This window comes from Nomascus leucogenys, chromosome 5 (genome assembly GCF_006542625.1).
Source record: "Nomascus leucogenys isolate Asia chromosome 5, Asia_NLE_v1, whole genome shotgun sequence".
Lineage (NCBI taxonomy): Eukaryota > Metazoa > Chordata > Mammalia > Primates > Hylobatidae > Nomascus > Nomascus leucogenys.
This window is the reverse complement of record NC_044385.1, coordinates 14,235,768-14,253,027: the sequence shown is the minus strand read 5'-3', so window position 1 is coordinate 14,253,027 and position 17,260 is coordinate 14,235,768. Positions and strand designations below refer to the sequence as shown.

General features: G+C 42.1%; 1 protein-coding gene across 1 annotated transcript in view; it reads left to right on the top strand.

The window, feature by feature from the left end:
* The first annotated feature begins 4,302 nt into the window (after positions 1–4,302).
* SLC35F3 (solute carrier family 35 member F3) overlaps positions 4,303–17,260 on the top strand; it is a 430,572-nt gene continuing 417,614 nt past the window's right edge. Inside the window, exons 1-2 of the mRNA XM_003267271.4 lie at positions 4,303–4,712; positions 5,101–5,330. Coding sequence (XP_003267319.1) covers positions 4,660–4,712; positions 5,101–5,330 — 283 coding nt within the window. The 5' untranslated portion in view covers positions 4,303–4,659. The remainder of the gene's footprint in view (positions 4,713–5,100; positions 5,331–17,260) is intronic.

The following is a 17,260-nucleotide window of genomic DNA, read 5'->3' as shown; positions in this document are numbered from 1 at the left end:
GAAGATACTTGTAAACCATATATCTGATAAGAGGTTAATCACCAAAATACATAAGGAACACAAAAACTCAGTAGCAACAAAACAACCCAATTTAAAAATGGACAAAGGACAGGAATAGACATTTCTCAAAAGAAGACACACAAATGGCCAACAGGAATATGAAAAAATGCTCAATGTCAGTAATTATAAGAGAAATACAAATCAAAATGACAATGAAATATCACCTTACACCGTTTAAAATGGCTTTCTTCAAAAAGACAAAAGAAAACAAGTATTGGTGAGGCTATGGAGAGAAGGGAACTCTTATACACTGTTGGTGGGAATGTAAATTAATACAGCCATTATGGGAAAATGTATGCAGGTAACTGAGAAAACTAAAAATAGAACTACCATATGATCCAGCAAACCCATTTCTGGGAATATATCCACCGGAAATGAAATCAGTATATCAAAGAGATATCTGCACTTCTATGTTTATTGCAGCACTGTTCACAATAGTCAAGTTATGAAATCATCCTAAATGTCAATTGATGAATGAATAGATAAATAAAATATTATATATACACATATATTTATACACACACATGCAATGAAATACTCTTCAGCCTCAAAAAGAAAAGACAATCCTGTCATTTGCAACAATGTGGATAAGCCTGAAGGACATTGTGCTAAGTAAAGTAAGCCAGGTACGGAAAGACAAATGCCACATGATCTCACTTACAAGTGGAACATTTTAAAAAGTTGAACTCATAGAAGCGGACAGCAGAATGGTGAATGCTAGAAGCTGTGACTGTGGGGAGGAATGGGAAGATGTTGGTCAAAGTGTACAAGGTTTCGGTTAGACAGGGTGAATAAGATCTAGAGTTCTAACATGCAGCATGGTGAGTATAGTTAACAATAATGTATGTATACTTGAAAACTTCTCACAGAGTAAATCTTACATGTTCTCTTAAAAAATGTTAAGTATTTGGTGTGTCAGATATGATAATTAGTTTGATTTAATCATTTTACAGTGTATCCACATATCAAAACATCATGTTTTACACTGTAAGCATATATAATTTCTATTTGTCACTAAACCTTAATAAAACTGGAAAATATTTTAGAAGAACATAGTGACATAGAAAAGCGGCATAATGAAATTTTAAAAATAGACTTTTTTTTAAGAACAATTTCAGGTTAACAGCAAATTTGAGGAGAAAGTACAGAAAGTTTTTAAATACCTTCCCCCGTCACACACCCACAGCTTCTCTCCACCCACATCAACATCCTGCACCAGTGGTACATTCGTTACAAATAATGAGCCAACGTTGACACATCACTATCACCCAAAGTCTATAGTTTACATTAGGGTTAACTCTTAGGGTTGTGCATCCATTGAGTTTTGACAAATGTATAATGATATATATCTACCATTACAGTATTATACAAAATCAGTCCACTGCCCAAAAAATCCTCCGTGTTCTGCCTGTTCCTCCCATCCTCTCCCCAACCATTGGGAACCAATGATCTTTATACTATCTCCATAGTTTTGCCTCTCAGACTGGTTTCTTTCACTTAGCAATATGTTTTCAATTTCCTTCATGTCTTTTTGCAGCTTGATAGCTCATTTTATCACTGAACGGAATATTCTTTTGTATGGATGTACCACAGTGTGTTTATTCATTCAGCTACTGAAGGACATCTTGGCAATTATGAAAAAAGTTCCTATAAACATTTGTGTGCAGATTTTTGTGGTGACTTAAGTTTTGAACTCATCTAGGTAAATATCAAGGAGCATGACTGATGGGTTGCATTAATTTTGTAAGATTTTTAATTAAATTTGTAAGATTTGTATGATTAATTTTGTAAGAAACTCAAACTGTCTACCAAAGTGCTGTACTATTTTGCATTCCCACCAGCAATGAATGACAGAGTCCTTGTTGTTCCACATCCTGCCAGCATTTGATGTTGTCAGTGTTTGGGATTTTATTCATTCTAGTAGGTGTATAGCAATACATCTTTTTTGTCTTAATTTGTAATTCCCTAATGATGTATAATGTGGAGCATCTTTTCATGTGCTGGTCTACCATCTGTATATCATCTCTATTGATATGTTTGTTCAGCTGTTTTGCCAATTTTTTAATTGGGATCATTTTCTTATTGTTGAGTTCTAATTATTCTTATTTTTTGTAACAGTTCCTAACCATGTATATGATTTGACATACTTTCTATTGGTCTGTAGCTTTTCTTCCCATTGTTTTAACAGTGTCTTTTGTAGAGCAGAAGTTATTAATCTTAACAAAGTCCAATACCAATTTTTACTTTCATGGATCATGCCTTTGATGTTGTATCTAAAATGTCATTTACAAACCCAAGGTCACCTAAGTTTTCTCATTTTTATCTTCTAAGAGTTTTATAGTTTTGCATTTTATATTTAGGTCTATGATCTATTTTGAGTTAATTATGGTGAAAGGTGTGAGGTCTGTAACTATGTATCCAGCTTTTCTTTTTTTTTTTATCTTTCTCTCTTTCTTTTTTTTTTTTTTTTTGGTGAGTGGACGTCTAGTTGTTCTAGCACCATTTGTTGAAAAGATGATCTTTTCTCCATTAGATTTCTTTTGCTTCTTTGTCAAAGATCACTCGACTCTGTGTGGGCCTATCTTGGCCTCTCTATTCCGTTCCATTAATCTATTTGTCTGCTCTTTCACCAATACCACACTGTCTTGATTATTGTAACTATAGTAAGTCTTGAAGTTGGGCAATATTAGTCCTCATACTTTGTTCTTCTGCTTTAATATTGTGTTGGCTATTATGGGTCTTTTGCCTTTTCATATAAACTTGAGAATCAGTTTGTGATATTCACATAATAACCTCCTGGGATTCTGATCGGAATTACTTTGAATCTATAGATGAAGTTGGGAAGAACTGACATCTTAACAATATTAAATTTTTCCATCCATGAACATAAAATATCTATTTATTTAGTTCTTTGATTTCTTTCATCACAGTTTTGTAGTTTTTCTCATATAGATATTGTACATATTTATTAGATTTGTACCTAAATATTTCATTTGAGTGGTGTGCTAAAATAAATAGTATTGTGGTTTTAATTTCAAATTCCCATTGTTCGTTGCTAGTATATAGAAAAGCAATTGACTTTTGTACAATAATTTTGTATCCTTCAACCTTACCATAATTGTTTATTAGTAACAGGAGGGATTTTTCTTTTTTTTTTTTTGTCCATTGAGATTTTTCTACATCAACAGTCACGTCAGCTGCAAAGATAGTTTTCTTTTACCTTTTCCTTCACAATATGTATACTTTTAGTTTCCTTCTCTTGTCTAATTTCATTAGTTGGGACTTTCAGTATGATGCTGGAAAGGATTGCTGAGTAGAGACATACTTGCCCTGTTCCTTATTTTAACAGGAAAGCTTCTAGTTTCTCACCATTAAGCATGGTGTTAGCTGTACGCTTTTGTAAATGTTCTTTTTCAAGTTGAGAAAGTTCCCTTCTATTCATAGTTTGCTGCTACACAGTATGATTTTAATATAAAAAAGCAGTACATAAAGTAGTGTGTACAATTTCATTCCGATTTTTGTGACAACTGTATTTTGCATTGGAAAAAAGCCTGGAAGAGAATACGTTTATAATTTAAAGTCGTCATTTTTGACTGGATAATGGATATTTTCTTCTCCGCATACTTCTATCTTTTCTATATTTGCCCCGATGAAAAATAATATTATGAAAGGTGATTAGGTAGTCTGAAGAGAATGCCTTTCGGCCGTCGGGGGCGGTGGGGTGGTAAGGAAAAAGATGAGAAGCTTTTAAAATGGAAATCTATGAAGAGATAACTGATTTCGTAATTGTATCATCGGCGGGAAAGTAAGCTCTCTGAGGACCAGGTCTGACTGACAGATCCCCACAGCGTAATAGATTAATACATTTTGTGTCTCAGCGTTGCCTATGAAACGCCATTTATTCACTTGGCATGCTGAGCATGGAACCAGGTTTCTTTCTTTCCAAGTAGTTTTGCTAATTTAGAGAAAAAGAGAGACAGACATATATATACAGAGAGAGAGAGAGAGAGAGAGAAAGAGAAAGTACTGAACTGGGAGCGGCAGGGTTTGAGTCAAAAGAGAAGGGTGGAGGAGCGCGTCCGGTGCCCCAAAGCTTCCAGGCGGAGCGCGGGCGCGAGGTGCGGGCTCCGGGGCGGAGCGCACGCCCGGGAGGCGGGAGGTGGTCAGCAGCGCCCCCGCCTGGCCCCTGTGCGCCCCGACCCGACGCCTCCCCGCCCGACCAGGTGCCTCGAGAGCGCACAGCTGGGAGGGCTCTCCCGGTCTCGGCGAGACTCGCGCCTGCGGTGTGCTAGGGCGGCGGCGACGGTGACGGGCGGGGGGGGCGGCGCTGCCTCGGCCGCCGGGTCGTTGCAGCGAGCGCGCGGGCCGGCCTGGAGTCACCGGGCTGAACCGCCGCTCCTTCATCGTGCCGCACGCCGCGGAGGCGCTCGGGGACAGACCGCGCGGGCGCGCACAAAGCGGCCCGGGGCGGCCGGCGCGGCGCTGACCCTCGGTGGGCGGCGCACTCCAGTCTTCCCCGGCTAGCGGCTGCAGGGAGCTCCGGCCCGCGGCCCCTCCGCCTCAAGTCTGGGAGCTGCCGGCCCCACTCTGTCTTTGCCTATGGGGATCCGAGAGTTTCCCAGCGGCGCACCCAGGGGCAAGAGCATCGCTGTGTGAGTAGCGCCTCGGGCGTGGGTGAGCGAGCCGGCGGGCGGGAGGCCGGAGCGCCGGGGTGGCCCTTTGCAGCTGGGACACTGGGGCTCGGGGAAGGGCGGCGCGCGCGGCGGAGCTGCTCGGGAAGTTTCAGTCATTCTTTCCCTCGCCACTCGCCCCAACCCACACTGCCCCAGGCGCCCAGGATAGGGCACTGGGGACAGCTGTCCAGGGAAGTGGGTGAGTGTCGGCGGGAAGGGAGCAGCGCGGGCTCTGCCGCGGCGCTCGCCCCCGGAGGGCCCCGGCCGCGCTCTTGCTCTCGCCCTGGGATCTGCTCCTCACGAATCCCCTCCTCTCTGTCCATGCTTCCCCTGCCCACCCACCTGCCCGTGGCACCTGCGACCTCAGTGGCATGAGGAGGTCACCGGACGTCAGCCCCCGGAGACTGTCCGACATCAGCCCCCAGCTCCGGCAGCTCAAATACTTGGTGGTGGACGAGGCGATTAAGGAGGATCTGAAATGGTCGCGCTCTGTGGAGGATCTCACCAGCGGGCCCGTGGGGCTCACGTCCATCGAGGAGCGGATCCTGCGCATCACTGGCTACTATGGCTACCAGCCCTGGGCAGTGAGCTGCAAAAGTAAGACCCCCTCACGTCATTTTTCTCGTCCACTGGTCCGTCTTCTTACCATTGTCACAGCAGCCTCGGGGAGCGCACGCAGTGAGGCGTCCAGCCACCCCTTCCCGCCCTGCCTGCTGATACAGACCCAGGTTTGCAACTTCGAGGAAGAGGCCCGGAGACGGAGTTCTCCTGGACCTCTGAGGCTTTCTGATGCGTTCTCTTACACCCTTTCCTCTCCCACACACGGGATCTCTCTGTATCCTTATCACTCCACCGCCAAATATGGAGGACACTCCTATGTGGCAGACCGTGGGAAACAGATCAGAAACTCAGAAGTATCCCAGACAGTGTAGCTTCCCCGCGGATCTGAAAGTCTCACAGGGCCCTCGGTCAGGTCTCACCAGGCTCAGCTGGAGATGCTGACTTACGTAGCCAGGATTTTAACTCTTCCTTGCATCTCCTAGCCCTGATGATAGAGGACAATTCTTGGGGTCTTCATTTTAGATGCCATTCACACCCTTCTCCCCTGGATTTTATCGGTCTTCAGTAAGGAGGTTCTATAGGGATCATTCTAGATAGTGGTGTTGGTCCCCGCAAGATGAATGTTTGGTGTCAGGTGGAGAAACTGAAATGTTTTTCTTTCCGTGGGTCCTAGCTAATGGCTTTGAGGATGCTGTGATGAATTAGACAGACATTATCTTATGTCACCAGGACTAATTTGGTGGACATTTCTTTTTCTCACTTTGCAAGAGAGAGGTTGATTATGATGAAATCCAGATATCTATAAATATAACCATAATTAGGTGGTCTCATCACTGTAGATTGACATAAGAGATTGCCATTTGCCACCTCAGTCAGTATGAGAAATGGGCCTTGACTTCTTTCATTTGTAATAAAGACTAGATTAATAGCTTGTTGATTTTGAGTTTTTTTCGACCTTTTATTGCTTAAAATGGAAACATTCTTTATTGGTCTTTAAGGGGAAAACGGGCGTTTGTAATTTAATCATATTCATCACACAAAAAAATGTCTATCTTTAGATTATTCCTAAAACCTTCGAGTCCAAGGCAAAGGTCAGTGGTATGCTAGCAGTTAGCTGGTTAGTTTTCAATTATTTGCAGGAAGAAACAGGATTTGAATGTTTTGTTTTCATGCAACTTGCTTTTAAAAGACTGTGTTTCATTGGGTATCAGCCTTTAAAAAAATTATCTGTATCTCTTCCAATCTCTTGCCTCTGCTGCTAAAATTGTAGCTGATTACAAAAGGAAGACAAGGGGCCAAATTCTCTTTTTGGTTGAAAAACCCTGGGCATGGGATAACAAAAACCCCATCGGAAACCGTATTTTTTATGGGCATGGATAGAACGCTCAATTTTTATTTCTACTTTCTAAATTTCTATTAGACAATAGCAATTTTCTATTCTTATTTCCATTTTCTGCTTCCTTAATAACAAAAGACAGTGGTATAAATGACAGCCTTCATAAAGCCATCTCTTTAGTGCTTGAAGTCATAAAAAGGTTTTATGTTTATAAATCTATTTGTGACTGGCTGTATGTACTTTGTGGAAGTTATCACCATGGTTTGTGATTTGGGGGCTTGCCAGAGAGCTTACAGCAGTGATGACTGTTTGGTACAACATATTTTGTAATTAAGACAAGAGAAGGGCCCTGTGGAAATGGAGTCCCTTGCATCACTGGAGGTATTCTTCAATGCCTCTCTCTGAGGCCTCACTGGAAGAGTAAATAGTAGCAGGCAAGGCTACAGTGATCATTGAAATATGAATAAAATCAGCTCAATCCACTTTCTCTATTCCTGTGAGGATTCTTCTTTATTCCAAGGTATGTCCTTGTTACTATAATGCTTTAGGTGACAACTGACATTTTGGTGAATTAGTTAGATGTTATGTTTAAATTTAGAGAAGGTAATGTTTTATTAATATATTAATGTAGCAAAAGAGGTTGTCTTTTTGTTTTGTTTGTTTGTTTGTTTGTCTGTTTTTTGAGAGGGAGTCTCACTCTGTCACCCAGGCTGGAGTGTAGAGTGCAGTGGCATGATCTTGGCTCACTGCAACCTCCAGCTCCTGAGTTCAAGCGATTTTCCTGCCTCAGCCTCCTGCATAGCTGGGATTACAGGCGTGCACCACCACATCCTGCTAATTTTTGTATTTTTAGTAGAGATGAGGTTTCACTATGTTGGCCAGGCTGGTCTCGAACTCCTGACCTCAGGTTATCCACCCTCCTTGGCCTCCCAAAGTGCTGGGATTATAGGCGTGAGCCACCGCGTCCGGCCCAGAAGAGGTTTTAAGGCAGAACTTCTGCTGTTTGCCATTTCTACTCAATTGATAATAATAAAGAGGCTTATCTATTACCTGTAGGTATCACCTAGTTTCTTTGTTTGTTGGTTGGTAATTGTACTCTACAAATGGGGAGAGATGATGGTTACAAAAAAAAAAAAAAAATTCTCATGATCTCCAGAGTGAGTTGTGGAAGCTCCTAGCTATTATGTCCCTTTCAGTCTTTCAAAGTGATTTATCTATATCCTAACTGAAGGAGTTGCCAGTGAAAGTTTCTGGATGTAAGTCATTTGCCCTTGTAGCAGAAGAAACCATTTGAATGACCCAATATTCATTTGTATCCTCTTCATTTTTAGATTTTGTTTGGGTTGTTAAGATAAATGAGGTAATTGTGAACAGTACAGAAATTACCTTTGCTCAGTATTCTCAACTCAATCATTTGGATTCCCAAGTTTTGCTCTGGACAAGAGAATTTTGTAAAGGATTCTTTTTTTTTTGACCGAGTCTTATTCTGTCACCCAGGCTGGAGTGCAATGGCGCAATCTCGGCTCACTGCAACCTTTGCCTCACAAGTTCAAGCGATTCTCCTACCTCCGCTTCCTCCTGAGTAGCTGGGACTACAGGCACCCACCACCATGCCCGGCTAATTTTTGTATTTTTAGTAGAGACGGGGCTTCACCATGTTGGTCAGGCTGGTCTCAAACTCCTGACCTCATGATCTGCCCACCTTGGCCTCCCAAAGTACTGGGATTATAGGCGTGAGCCACCGCACCCAGCCTAGGATTCTTTTTTAAAAATCCCAAAGGCTCTTAGGTCTGAAAGGGATGGCTTTTGTGAAACATTCAACTGAGAATTAAACTATAAACAAGTAAGTAGGAAGGGCCCAGTTCCTCTTCTCAGTGGCAAAAGTCCTCCAAGCTCCACATTCCATGTTTTTGAACCAAACCACTTGGCAGTATTCCTGGGAATTCTTCAAATTATCATCCGTGAGTGGATCCAGGGCCCAGAAAGCACCTGGGCCACAGGAGGGGCTCAATACATATTTGTTGAATGAATGGATGGCTGCTGCCTGAGATACTGACCTCTGGGACAGGGAGCTTTGAATATGCCTCTGTAGTGATTTGTATCATTTACTTCTTTATGCTGACTTCCTATTATGTGGAATTGCTCTACTCTTTCCTAGTTCTTCCATCACAAGTGCTTCCTGAACCATAGACTGGACCAGAATTCTTGGTGATAAGCTTTGGTTTAGCCCAGGGTTTCTTGATCTCAGCACTATTAACCCTTTGTGCTGTATAAGTATTTGTTGTAGGGAGCTGTCCTGTACGTTGTAGGATGTTTAGCAGTATCTGTGCCCTCTGCCTATTAGATGTCAGTAGCTTACCACCCTGCCCCCTAAGTTGTAGCAACCACACTATCCCGTGGTGGGGCAGCCTTTCATTGAGACCCACTCATTTAGGGTAACCCCCAAATTTGTGCTGCAATAGAACTCTTTTCTGTTGCCCAGTAATGCTAAACAAGCAGGCCTACCTTACAAATTCCTGACCCTCTCCTTCCTTCACCTTTCTTCTTGGACTACTTTTTAGGTTTTCAGGATGGCCAGATGGAGTAATCATCACCACTGGCAGTGCGAGTGTCTTCTGAAGATTTGAAAGAGTGTTCCTTCCACAGCTGGCATGATTCCACAACCAATCATCATACATTGACACCCTGTAGGAAGTGCTTTAGAATTCAGGAGACTCTGAACAGTTTCTTTTAATAACTTCCTTTTCTTTTCTACCTTTTGCCCCAGTAGAAGAGAAATGACTGATTAGAATATCTTCTGCTTCCTTTCCCTTTCTCATTTCTCTGGGATGGACACCAATTAGGGAGGAGATGGCTAGAGAAGGGAAGAGGAGAATCAAAGACCAGGAAAAATCTGTATAGTAGACAGCCAGCCCCAGGCATCTGATAGGGTGGGGCAGCTGGTGGCATTTCCACACAGGGATGATTGAAGGAACATATCTCGGAGTTTCCAGATGGAGGCTCTGCTGCAGGATGAAGGAACATCTACGAATACTCCTTTATTTTCATTTATTCATTTAGAAAACCTTGTTTCAGCATTCAGTGTATGTCAGAATAGAGAGAGAAGTGCTGGAAGAGGTAGCTCACTGTCCAGGTGTACCTTCTTCTAGAAATACAGGTCAACACAAGCCTGCATTAGAACACAGACATTCTAAGGGTGGGCACGATGTTTCCCTTTCCAAAAGGTTTCCCTAAAGGATGTTTTCAAATAGTGAACTCTTAAATCCTTTTCTGGGAAAAAAGACCCCAAAACATTTTAGGAATAGCTTTTTTGAAGGAGGTCATGCTTATTGCTTAACATGAAGTGCAATTATCATTTGAGTAGATTTATACACTATGTTGAATATCAACTATTATTCACTACAGGTTCTGGTATGTTGAGATTTAAATGCTTTTTTTCAGAATGTGAATGGATTGAGTTTTAAGTGGTTTGTAGAATGGAGAGAGGGTCAGTCTTAAAAGACCAACTGTCTCTAGCCCACTCCGGCCCGCCTTTGGCAACGTGAACCTGGGACAGGAACATGCAGGTTAATGAGCAAATCCCAGCTTATCTGGGTGGAGGTTTTCTAGTTCAAGCTGAAAAAATGTAGGGCACTGAATAACACACCTGGTGACAAGGAAATTGCATGTTTCAGGATTCTCCAGGTTTAAAAGTTGTAAAGGGTTTGTATGAGGTGAGGGGAAGGGCTATCTTCCTAGTGTCCCTGTTCGTTCACACTGAACTGTGAGTATATGTTGCTGGTGTAGATACCAGTGCTAAATGGAACAGTGCCTTATAGTATCATTGAATTCATGGTGAGCAACTTCTGTTTGATCCTCCTAAAATAGTAAAGGTCAGGTCAGCAATTCAAAAATGACCCACTTGTAAGAGATGTATAATTTGGTTGTAAAAGTTTATTCTAGAATGGAGCTTGGCATATGAAATATGAGATGGAAAAGATTTTAAAAGAAAAGAGTTAGAGGGCTTGAGGGGGTGGTGAGTTGAGCATTAGAGCACAGCATTTTTTATTGGGTCAGAGAATTATTCCTAAATACGCTAACAATTTAGTAAATAGTTTCTGAGTTTTGATTTAATGAAAATGCAGAACTATTATCTTTTAAGGAAACGAGGTGACCCCAGCTCACTCAGATCATTGCCATGGGGTTATAAACCCTTCACATCTGCCATGGGGTTAGAAATCCTTCACTCCTATTAATGTGCCTGTATTTTCATTTATTCATTTAGCAAACTTTTAAAGCATTTACTATGTGCCAGAATACAGAGATAAGTGATGGGAGACACAGTCCTCACCCTAAAAGCTTTCCAACTAGAGCAGGTGAACTCTGAAGTACGCGTATGGTGGTGATGGGGAAATGGCCTCACCTCCAGGGAAGTGAAGTCTTCCAGGCTTTAGGGAGACATGGGCAAGGAGAGTTCTCCTTGCTCTTCAGAAGTCCCTCCTGGATCTCATTAAAAAGAGTCCAGTCTAAAACTCTCCAGCTTTGAGGCTTGGTCCTTTCCTTAAGCAGCTGGAAACATTCAGGTTAGTTGCATTCAAACATAAATGCACATGCAAATGCACCATTGATGTTTGTTAAGCATTTTACTGTAAGCTGTTAGGGATGCTTTGGCCCTGCTGCCCTGGGGGGTGTCCACTCAGTTTTTTTAATGTCTGGAGGAGCAGAGGAAATAGAATTCACATCCCAGCTTCATAGCTATATGACAAGTTCACTGCTATGAGCCTCTAGTTTCGCTGTGCGTGGTGGCTCAAGTCTGTAATCCCAACGCTTTGGGAGGCCAAGGCAGGTGGATCACGAGGTCAGGAGTTCAAGACCAGCCTGGCCAAGATGATGAAACCCCGTCTTTACTAAAAATACAAAAATTAGACCAGCGTGGTGGTGGGCACCTGTAATCCCAGCTTTCGGAAGGCTGAGGCAGAGAATTGCTTGAATCTGGGAGGCAGAGGTTGCAGTGAGCCGAGATCGTGCCACTGCACTCCATGCTGGGCGACAGAGTGAGACTCCATCTCCAAAAAAAAAAAAAGGAGATAATAGAACTACTTTCTAGGATTGTCATGAAGATTAAATGAAATACATTAGTCCCACTTTATCTGAGGGAGAATGCATTCCAGGTCCCCCAGTGGATACTGTGGATAGTACTGAACCCAATATACACTATTTTTTCTTATATAGTAGTGAGCAGGTGGCGTAGACAGCGTGGATATACTGGACAAAGGGATGATTCACATCCTGGATGGGATGAAGTGAGAAGGTTCAAGATTTCATCACACAATTCAAAACTTGTGATGTTTGTTTCTGGAATTTTCCTTTTAATATTTTCAGACCATAGTTGACCAAGGATAACTGAAACCATGGGAAGCAAAACCATGGAAAAGGGAGGACTCTTGCAATGTCTGTACAGCTGGCATCTATTAATGCACCTTTATATCCATTTAGCAAATCTTTTGAGCATTTACTTTGTGCCAGAATGCAGAGGTTAGTGATGGCAGACACAGTCCTTGCCCGAAAAGCTTACTTACTGGAGTAGGTAAAATCTGAAGTGCTTATATGGTGTGATAAAGATCAGTTTGCAGTGCCTGGAGAGCACTTTCTCATATCAGTGAGTTCATTCTTCAGCTGGAGGAGCCATTCACAACAAAAATAGAGGGGAGGTTTGCATTCCAAGCGAAGGGACAACATATGCACGGGAATGTAGTCAGCTATTGCTAGACGGTAATTCCGCTTGATTGGAACATCATGGGGCAGGAGTGTCATGTATGAAGTTGGACTTGTGAGCAGAAACAGACTACAGTACATTACAGTACTAGTCATCTGATGCCTGTCACCTTCCTCATCCAGGTCCCAGCCTAAGTGTCACCTCCTCCCAAGAGCCTTTACTGATTACAGGAGGCGCTCTTGCATCTCCTATAGTGTTGTCACTTCTTTTATATAGTCATAACTAGTTTAAGAATGTGGCTGAAGCTCTTGCAGATAGAAAGCTCTCTAGGAGCAGGGCTTGTTATTGTGTCTCCACCCCTCACTGTGGTCTTGGCACATAGAACTCTGGTGATTCTTCCACAGTGCACAGAGTATCTCAATCAATAAACATTTGTTAAATGTACTTATTAAAGGCCTAAGTGGCCGTTTCCTCATGCACATACACAAATGGCTCCTAAGTAAGCATCTACATTTCTGTAGGGTCTTCCAGAATTATCCTGCATAGAAACACTTCTGATTGCGTTCCTCTGTCAAGAAATGGGACTCCCGTTGCTGGTTCTCTTCAGTCTTCACTTTAATCCTGCTAAAAACACTGACAGGTAATCGCACTCCTAGAACTTACATTATCCAGTCTTATGTTGGAGTGTTCTGTCCAGTTTTGATAACTTTAAAAATGATGTGGAAAAAATGAACAGGGCGCAGGGAAATAAAGAAAATGTATTGATGGAATCAAATATGTGTTCTACAGGCAAGGTTAAAGGATTAGTGGCGGAGGACATTAGGGAAGAACGTGACATGTCTTCATGAGAACCATCAGAGCAGGCACTTTGGAATGGCTTCCCAGCTCAAGACCCCTTAACTGCCCTGCACTACATCCTCTGTTTGGGCCCTTAGCAGCCAGACTGACATCATCTTCCTCCTGGGCAGTGTAGATTAGACCAGGGTAGACTCCTGATCCATGCTAACTCACTCAGTTCCTCTCTCCTCCAATTGGAGATTAACAACAGAAAGTTGGGGTCTAGTCTGACAGAGTAGTCTATTGAGTGGAGGGGGCTAGTCTGCCTCCCATATGGATTGAGGGGCGGAGAAAGCTAGTCTACATAAAAGAAGGCAACAGCAGGTGTGTCAAGTAACCCAGAGAGAGCAGTGGTGGTTTCCAGGAATCCATGCTGGGGCCTGTTTCCCTCCTACATCAATGTCTTGCTGCAGCTCCTCCTCCAAGCCCCTGAGACACCACTGTTGCAAAGCAACAGCCTTCTTCCTGCTAAGTGAGCAGAAACCAGGTTCTGTTGTGTGCAACTACAGGCTCCTTTCTGGATAGGATTTCAGAGCCATTTCCATTCAAGCTCATGCATGACAAAATAAGGATCGACATACCAATGAAGTTTCAACTGGAAATACAAAATCACTTTCTGACTACTAAGATCATAAAGAAGGTGAGGAAGCCTCAGTCACTGGAGAGATTCACAAAGATGTGAACACCCAGTCACTTGAGCTGGATTAAGTACTTACTTGTCCCACAGCAGGAGGATGAACAATATTTCTTTTTTTTTTTTGTACATGATGTCTTTTTGTTCAAAGCAGTGGTGAATGTGCATTGATTAATAGAGCAGGGAACCAGTTTTGTTTCATTATCTTACTGCACAGCCTAGAAAGGGACTTGTGCAGTTAGGAACCTGGTAAATTCTTCTAGTGGATGATGGTGGCAAGCACTGAAACAATTGCCTGGGACATGGGCACAGAGTTTTCTTTCATGCAGCTTAATTTATGACAGCATTTGAGATTGGAGGAAACAAATTGCTCTCCTCAGGTGATTTGCAATGTTAAAGGCTAGAGGCAGTTTTGGACTCCTCAGACAGAGATGTTCAATGCAACTGCTCAGAACAGTTTTCTGGTTTTGACAAATGTTTTCTGTGACATTCAAATTTTCTCCTTGTCAATCTGTTACGTACTTGACTTCCAATACTTGACCAGATCAAGATCTATCAGGAAACTATTTTTATCCTTCTTCACCATCTACTTGTAACAATGTACTGTTATAAAAATTCAGGTCTATCCTCAAAGTTTTATTCAAAAGGGTCAGAAGAAAAATGTTTCTTAGTGTATGTCAATTTTGCTACCTTACTTTCTTTTCAGAAATTGAGTCAGCTCATTTTTGATAAATGTGTATTAAGATGTTCTGTTCTTAGCCAGCAATGGTGGTGTGCACCAGTAGTCCCAGCTACTCTGGAGGCTGAGGTGGGAGGATTGCTTGAGTCCAGGATCTCAAGGCTGCAGTGATGTATGTATGATCGCACCACTGCATTCCAGCCTGGGTGACAGAGCAAATTCTTGTTTAAAAAAAAAAGTCCCTTTTTTCTAAAAGGAAAAAAAAAGGAATAGAATGATGATGGTAGGTGTAGTAGTCTGTTTCACGCTGCTAATAGAGACATATCTGAGATTGGGCAATTTACAAAAGAAAGCAGTTTAATTGGACTTACAGTTCCACGTGGCTGGGGAAGCCTCACAATCATGGTGGAAGGCAAGGAGGAGTGAGTCACGTCTTACGTGGATAGCTGCAGGCAAAGAGAGAGAGAGCTTGTTCAGGGGAACTCCTCTTTTTAAAACCATCAGTTCTCGTGAGACTTATTCACTACCACGAGAACAACATGGGAAAGACCTGCCTCCATGATTCAATTATCTCCCACCAGGTCCCTCCCACAACATGTGGGAATTCAAGATGAGATCTGGGTGGGGACACAGCCAAACCAGATCAGTAGATATGGGACAGTTGAGTTTTGTGCAGCATTCTGTTCATGCTGTGCACGTGTGGGAGTTTAATAAACATTTTCCATGGCAAAAGTGCATTACACTGGTGTGAGTACCAAGGAAGAACTGAAGTCCCTTCCTATATACTTTCTTTTCTTTAAATAATTGGCCAGATAAATAGTTTGAAGACTTTTAAATGCCATATTCCAGAAAACTAATTTCAAAGGTTTATTCAAACACTTTTACTTTAAGTCGACATTTTGTTTTATTAACTATTAAATGTAAAAATCTTTCATTTACTTATTTATTTATTTTTATTTTTAGAGGCAAGGCCTTGCTCTGTTGCCCAGCCTGGAGTGCAGTGGCAAAATCGTCACTCACTGCAGCCTCTAACTCCTGGGCTCAAACAATCCTCCTGCCTCATCCTCTTGAGTAGCTGGGACTATAGGCTTGCACCGTCACATCTGGCTAACTTTTTAAAAAAACGTTGTAGAGACCAGGGCCTCACTATGTTGCCCATGCTTATCTCAGACTCCTGGCCTCAAGCAGTCCTCTCACTTCAGCCTTCCAAAGTATAAACTTCTTATATAGGTTTATCTGATTTAGCAGTGGGTACGATTTCAAAGTTGCATGTAAATAAAGTATATGTAATTACGATTAATTGTAAAAATCCTCAGAAAACATAGTACTGGTGTATGAGAAAATGTGTTTGTTCTATCCACAATTGACATTGTATCTGGTGATTGTCTCTCAATACATTGGAGAGTTCCTATGTGGTGGCTGGAAGGTGGAAGAAGGAATGTTTTTCTTTTTTTTTTTTTTTTTTTTTTTTTTTTTTAATTATACTTTAGGGTTTTAGGGTACATGTGCACAATGTGCAGGTTTGTTACATATGTATCCATGTGCCATGTTGATTTCCTGCACCCATTAACTCGTCATTTAGCATTAGGTATATCTCCTAATGCTGTCCCTCCCCCCTCCCCCCACCCCACAACAGTCCCCAGAGTGTGATGTTCCCCTTCCTGTGTCCATGAGTTCTCATTGTTCAATTCCCACCTATGAGAGAGAACATGCGGTGTTTGGTTTTTTGTCCTTGCGATAGTTTACTGAGAATGATGTTTTCCAGTTTCATCCATGTCCCTACAAAGGACACGAACTCATCATTTTTTATGGCTGCATAGTATTCCATGGTGTATATGTGCCACATTTTCTTAATCCAGTCTATCGTTGTTGGACATTTGGGTTGGTTCCAACTCTTTGCTATTGTGAATAGTGCCGCAATAAACATACGTGTGCATGTGTCTTTATAGCAGCATGATTTATAGTCCTTTGGGTATATACCCAGTAAAGCAATGGCAACAAAAGCCAAAATCGACAAATGGGATCTCATTAAACTAAAGAGCTTCTGCACAGCAAAAGAAACTATCATCAGAATGAACAGGCAACCTACAGAATGGGAGAAAATTTTTGCAACCTACTCATCTGACAAAGGGCTAATATCCAGAATCTACAATGAACTCAAACAAATTTACAAGAAAAAAACAAACAACCCCATCAAAAAGTGGGCAGAGGACATGAACAGACACTTCTCAAAAGAAGACATTTATGCAGCCAGAAAACACATGAAGAAATGCTCATCATCACTGGCCATCAGAGAAATGCAAATCAAAACCACAGTGAGATACCATCTCACACCAGTTAGAATGGCCATCATTAAAAAATCAGGAAACAACAGGTGCTGGAGAGGATGTGGAGAAATAGGAACACTTTTACACTGTTGGTGGGACTGTAAACTAGTTCAACCATTGTGGAAGTCAGTGTGGCGATTCCTCAGGGATCTCGAACTAGAAATACCATTTGACCCAGAAGGAATGTTTTTCAACAGGACTCACCACCACCGTGTGGTCCCTCTTGAGAAGCCCATGGATGAAGCCGGGGCTTCAGAAAATCACTACATGAAATTTCAGACACTATTCATGGAGGAATTATTTGTGAATGGGTTGGAAGCAGATGAAACAAAGGAACCAACTGTTGAATGTAAATTCATTTATTTGTTAATCTATTTATTCAGTGATTCATTCATTCCTTCTTCATTCGGTCGTCAAATAATCCATGACCTCTAAAACACAGTAAATGTATTAGCTCC